General features: G+C 39.7%; 1 protein-coding gene across 1 annotated transcript in view; it reads right to left on the minus strand.

Moving 5' to 3' along the window:
• Positions 1 to 263: 263 nt before the first annotated feature.
• TBL1X (transducin (beta)-like 1X-linked) overlaps positions 264 to 6,711 on the minus strand; it is a gene marked incomplete at its 5' end in the record, with an annotated part of 35,508 nt that continues 29,060 nt past the window's right edge. Inside the window, 4 exons of the mRNA XM_010079641.1 lie at positions 264 to 659; positions 1,955 to 2,056; positions 2,849 to 3,014; positions 4,183 to 4,310. Of these exons, the coding sequence (XP_010077943.1) occupies positions 633 to 659; positions 1,955 to 2,056; positions 2,849 to 3,014; positions 4,183 to 4,310 (423 nt within the window). The remainder of the gene's footprint in view (positions 660 to 1,954; positions 2,057 to 2,848; positions 3,015 to 4,182; positions 4,311 to 6,711) is intronic.

A 6,711-nucleotide genomic window follows, 5' to 3' on the forward strand; every position in this document is an offset into this window, starting at 1 on the left:
AAGGGACAAATAAAAGGAAAACAAAAGTTTCATCCTAAGCCTGGGATCCTCCAGGCTGTAATATTCCAGCTGATAGAAAAACCACTGAACAAAAAAAGTAGTCTAGAAAATAGAAAGTGTTGTGATTACAAAGTTGAGCATTTCATCAGTATAAACTGGTCTTTGAACGTCCTTTGGGAGAGCAACTGTAGTGTCCAAATTGGAAGGAAAAAATACAACACCGCATGGAGGAGGATTTTTTTTCCCTTTTGGTTTATCACAGCATTTTTCTTTTTTTTTTTTTTTTTAATTAATTTTTTTTGGCACAGCTTTTTTTTCCCAGCCATCAGAGCAAGTTCTCAGATGCAAACCAAACAGTGCAATGCCTAGCTGGTGGCTTCATGCTTCCGAGGCTGAACGTTCCAGGTGGAAACCATTCCCTCCCCCTCTGAAGTGACTGTGTTTTTACTCCTTGATGAAGGTTACGGACAAAATACTAGACACCTGTGGCCAGGGAGAGTTGGTTTCACGGTACACTCTAACTTTGTTCAAGTTCGTACAGTTCTGGAGCTGTTAAGAATAGTTTTGAAGAGTGCTTCTCCCCACACATTCACTGCTGGTCCATTTGAAATTTCTTCTAAAACATTTCACTTTTACTTCCGCAGATCTAGAACACAAACCTGGAGGGAAAAGACTCAGCATTAAGAACGATTTCTGAAGGTGATGTGGAAGTCCTATTCATACTCGGCTCCATACACAAGCTGATCAAACAGTTGTATGTTATACTCCCAAGCTTCAAATCATCCTATCTCAAGTACCTGTTTCATAGAATCATAGAATCATAGAATGGTTTGGGTTGGAAAGGACCTTAAAGATCATCCAGTTCCAACCCCCCTGCCATGCGCAGGGACATGTTCCACTAGACCGGGTTACTCAAAGCCTCATCCAGCCTGGCCTTGAACACCTCCGGGGATGGGGCAGCCACAACTTCCCTGTTTACATGCACACAAGCAAGTTAACAAACCAGCATGGGAGAAAACCCAAGTGAAAACCACACATTTAACATTCAGCTGGACTTTCATTGGATTACAAACAAACACTTTGCTGGCACATCCCAGATAAGACCATGGGCTCTACTTAGTTGCCTAAATACAGTGTCCATTTCCATTTCTGAAACATATCCAAAATAGATGCACAGGCCTGGCAGGCATGACGCAGGACCTAGAGTGGACATGTGCCCATCTGGAGCAGCTGTTGGACACCAGGAATGGCAGAATCTCAAATGGCACAACTACTAAACTCAAGCAACTGAATCATGTTGTAGGCATATCCTTTGTTAAAACCAGTTGCAAAATACTGCTCTAAAGTAGTTATGTCAGCCAGCCCCATAGAACAGTTATTTTAAAAAGCTATGGACTGTGTTTCAACGTCTATGTATTCTTCACAAGCTGATCATGCTACAACTGAATTTTTTTTTAAGTAACATTAACAGCAAAGATAGTAATGAATAATCAGTATCTCTATGGCAATATTTCTGCTTTACCATGCAATTAAATCTTTGGGCATCACACTGAGAACTTCCTCCTTTAAGTACTATTTAAGGGTAAACTTCTGTGGGATAAAACTCAGAAGCCCCAGGACAACAGCTGACTGCTGTGATCTGACCTTCATTAAAAATTGACATATGAGATTACTGTTCTTCTTATCAAATATGCATTTAAAAGTCATGCTCATCTCCAGCAATATTCGCCTATTCCACAAGCATTCTTCATGTCCAATAGGAACACCACCTCCTAGTATTCAAAACGTTTCAAAGCAGGAGTATTTTTACTGTACTCCACAGAACTACTTATTTCTGTCTTGAGCTGTCTACCCTTCAGCTCTGTCCAGGGAAGGCAGTATGGCATGTATGTTTTTTGTTGACACTGTTCAGCAGAGTAATCACCCAACATTTACAATGTGTAAAGGTTCTTACCGATCCGTCTGATGCGCTTGCTCCCACTTTGTCTCCTCTAGCATTCCAGCAGACTTCAAAGATGCCCCCTGTGCCTCGGTAGCTATGTACTAGAGTTCCACTCTACAAAGCAAAAAAGCATGCAGACATTTGACACAGGTGTTCACCTTCTTTTTCTCTGTTGTGTGGCACTACGTTAGAAAGAAGAGAGTGGTGGCGTGGGGAGGCTATTCGCATTACCCAACTATGGTCATCTCCATAACGTGCTGAAGTTAGGAAACTGGTCTTTCATAATGAGGAGAAACAAGACGCTCCAGAAAGCAATTTACAGTAGGACTCTCAGACATCGTTTTTTGTCAACTCCCTACCAGTAAAGCCCTGGGGAGTTAGGCAGAGGTGGTCTTTTCTAAAGTTTGTGGTTAATTCAGACTATGAGGCATCAGTATCCAGAATTAAATCCACAGAACTATGATGTCCCACTTTTCTCCAGAATATCCCCAGTCCCCACTCTGTACACCCTTTGTATCTATCATCTCCTCATCACAAAGTACAAGCCAGGTGCACTGGAGACAGAAATGAACTCAGCTTGTTACTAAACAGAAGTATCACTTATTTATTTCTAAGAATCAATCCATACCTTTGCTTCACAAAGCCGATGGCACAATGTGATGTACCTATTTTCATGCACGCTAGTGTTTTAGCATACAACGAAGCCTGAGCAGAAATGCTCTGGACAGTCACCTCACTGCCCCTGAGTGACTCATCTGTTATGCTGGGATTTGTATCAGCCAATACAATCAGGTTCACCTTGGCTGGCAGGTCATACGATACAGAGGTACATATGTTTTCCAATTAAGCTTTTGCTATTAATGTGTCATCTAAACCAGATGTGCTGCACATGAAGCAAAACAGTACCTGAGTATTCCATATATGCACACATTTGTCAAAGGACCCACTGGCTAGATATTTTCCATCGGGACTAAAAGCTACACTGTAGACAGGCTCTTGATGTTTTGTTAACGTATGGATGCAGACTCCTCGGTCAACATCCCACAGCCGAACAGTGGAATCAAACGAAGCACTGCAAGAAGCATTCAAACACAAGCATGTCTTAATTCAGGTGTTAATCAATTTGTAGTTCTAAACAGTAAACATTTTAAGAGATTACCACAGGTTTTTTCCCTTGGCTAAGTAGCAATTAATGTTTCAAATAGAAAAGCTAATATTCACTACAGCCTTTATGTTTTTAATGACAAGAACTATACCTATAGAACTGAATTCTTCTATGTGGACCCTTTGAGTTTATCTAGGGGTGCCTAGGGGTATACAGAATCAGATCACTAGCCCTAGAAGGGTCAGACTCCTGCTTTTTGAGATTCTACCTGCTATTATTCAGGAAGGTAAAATATATATTGTCATTACTAGGGTGACCGGTTCCAAAGAAATCTTATTCCTCAGGGGTTTGCATTATTTAATGAATTAGCATTCTATAATTCCCTAGAACTGTGGTTCTTTTCACTTTGTTTCAGTGCTGGTTTTTGCTATAATCCATCTAAATCCCAAACTGTGGGCTAAGAAAAAGGCAAGGGAAATAATTGATATTAAAAACAGTATTAAAAGCACAACTCCAAGACAGGGAACTTCTTCCCTGTCCACTCCCAGACTAAGGGGTAAAATAAATAGAACAGCTTCCATACAGCTCCTCCGCAAACTCAATACACCATAAACTGATTTGATAATCCCACGGTACTACCATCAATTGGCATTCTACAGGTAAACATATTTCCTAAACTCAAAGAGAATTTTGATCAGATTTTCAAGTGTAATTTTAAAGATTAGCCAAGCTTTTATCTGTTAATTTAACAAGGCTAAAAAAATTGTCAATATCTGCCCAGGTGAGTTGCATGTCTGGTTAGAACACATTCCAACTGGCTGAATGGGCTGTCATCTGCCTCATCAAGTACTTTAATTTCTAACAACCGGATGCTGGATGTGAAGGTGCAATGCCAAATTTACAATTCTTTTATCAAGACAGATGAAAAGTTACATATCATATGACTCAATTTTCTTTTACTTCTTCCATTTTGAAATATGATTCTTTTCCCTTTGTTTCCATCCCCCTGATATACAAACGCAGGTACTTTTTCCTGGAATTATCTGCAGGAAGACTGATGGCAAGGTGACAGTAGAATTACATGTCAGAAAAACAATCCTTCTTAGGTAGGCAACGGAGAGAGGTATATTTTTACCTTGCTAACATGATGTTGGAGTTTGGGTTGCTGGTGCCTGGTCCTGTAGGACTCCATTTGATAGTATAGATCTCTTTGCTGTGAGCCTGAAGATCATGTACACAGGTATCTTGCTTCATACTCCAAATCTAAGTCAGAGTAATTACAAAGGGGAAAAATGGCAATGTTATTAATCCCTTCTCAGCTGATTTATTTCAGTTCTATGTTACTCTTACCATTTGTTTATTTAAGATCTCGACACACATGCGTACACATAAACATAATTTAAGTTTATTAATGCAGCAGTTTGGCACACACACGTTAGAGTAACCCCATTGGGGAAAGAGCCACACATGTAATGGTGTTTATTCAATAGATAAGAAGAGCTAAATAATTGCTCTACTGCTCACAGCCTGTATTTTCACAAAGAAGCTTAAGTTAATCTATTCAGAGAAGTTTAACTTGAAGTTTAAGTCACACCTTGCAACAGCAATCATCTTAAAGAATGAAAATAAAGTTTCAATAACTGTTTAAAACCTAACAATTTTCTCTTATGCCAGTCAAGAGCTGTATCAAATTTTCCTTTCCCTCCTCAACTCCATTTGTTTTCCTGATGTTTTTAACAGCACAGACAATGGAACAAGATCAGCTATATTTATGCACTGTTACACGGCCAAATACTTTAGCACAAAATAAAGAATATGCTCAACAGAGATGACAGGTAATTCAGTAGATCTTTTCTTCAGCTGAGAAAACAAGATGAAGCTAATTCACAGCAGGAAAAATAACTCATATTTAGCCAGACAGTTACAGAGAGATACCAAAAATGTAGTAACGATTTAACTCACTTGTTATAAGTCTGCGCTATGAGGGAAAAGATGTGCTCTTATGCTGAATTCTCACCAGCATACCTGAGTCTGCTTTTGGAAATGTTACACAAAGCTTAGCCATGTTCTATGGCTAACAGGAAACATGCTCCAAGAAGCTGTAGGAAAATATCAAGAACTTGAAAAAAAGAGAAGAAAAAGAAACCAGAGGAAAGCCCAAGGAAAAAGGAAGAAGAATAATAATTGCCTGAAGAGGATTTGCAGTCTCTATCACTGAAGGTTTTTAAAAACAGGTGAGGCCGGAGATAGCAAACCATTAGCTTTTGTGCCAAATTCCATAGTCAGAAATCTGAACTGGTACCAACAACACTGAGCCACAGTGGTTCTTAAAATGCAGCACACAACTAGGCACCAAAAAAATGTGCTGCCACTGGGTCAGGATGTTTAAGCAGAGCAATAGTGGTTACTACAATACTGCTTTGTGGCAGCATAACAGACAAGGAACTTGCTTTCCATCTCTTCTAGCCCTATTTTCTGTAATTTTCAGTTCTGTGAACAGTTTGGAATAATACATCTAAAATACAGAGGGATGAAAACCTGAGTGGGCATTTGGCAAAGACAGAGTAGAACTGAGCAGAACTCAGGCTTCCTAGGAAGAGGAAACATTCGTAATGCTGATGTGCACTTAGCTCTATCTAGTTTTGCTGCTCTCTGAGTTTCAGTTCTTATACATGGGCTGAGTGTATGCTAGAAACATCTCTTATTTTAGCGGTGTCAATCAGCAGTGAAAAGAGGTATGAGCCTTAATAAACACAACTATACTATGAGGAATCTGTATTACTGGTGCAATTTAATTCACAAAACCAAGTGTTTCCTGGGATGTTTGCTTTGCTCAAGGAACCAGTACAAATCACCAGTCCAGCAGGAGGGCTTTGCTGTTACAACATAGAGCTATGCCGACATGGACATAGCCTTCATTCAGTGCATCTGGGAAAGAAGAACGAGACTGAGAGAAGTATGGGCTGGAAAAGCTCTTTCATGGAACATTCTTCTGCAAGCCCAAACTCCCCCTGTGTTATCAAGACTCTGCTGGTACAGCACAATGGCCCAGTTGTGCTGGAAAAGCAACCTCTGCTGCCTGCAAGCCAGAATCCAGATTCATTCCACCTAACTTCAGGCACCCGCAGAGGCATGTGCTTCAGCAGTGTAACTGCCTTAAGGTTCCCATACTGCATCTTCAGAGAGCAACTCACATTTCTGGTGGACTCTGAATTTATATGTCGTGTCCCATTGCTTAGTATTAAAAAAAAAGAAAAAAAAAATCAAACGGCTCCAATGACATTACTTTCAGAAAAAAGACTCAAAAGGGAAAACTCTTTGTTTTGATACTCTTTTCAAAGTGTAACAAATAGACTGCTTCTTAGCATAAGGATTGTGCCTTTGTGACAGGCAAGCAGGTGTATATATATCTATATGTATGTGTATATTTAAACTATGACTATTCTGTGACAGTGATATATCAGTCACTTAGCACTTATATGGGTAGGATGCCTCAGTTTTCCCAGTGGCTGCTTCTCTGTGTTCAATCTTTCACATTGGCTTTAAGAAATATGGGACAAAATGGAACTATTGTTCGTGCAGAGTTTTAAGTGACACAGTACCAACATTCCGGAGAAGATTAAAAAACAGACATAAGTTTTGTTTTTACTTTTTGAACAGCAGG

The sequence above is a fragment of the Pterocles gutturalis genome, unplaced genomic scaffold (assembly GCF_000699245.1).
Source record: "Pterocles gutturalis isolate BGI_N339 unplaced genomic scaffold, ASM69924v1 scaffold8611, whole genome shotgun sequence".
Classification (NCBI taxonomy): Eukaryota; Metazoa; Chordata; class Aves; order Pterocliformes; family Pteroclidae; genus Pterocles; species Pterocles gutturalis.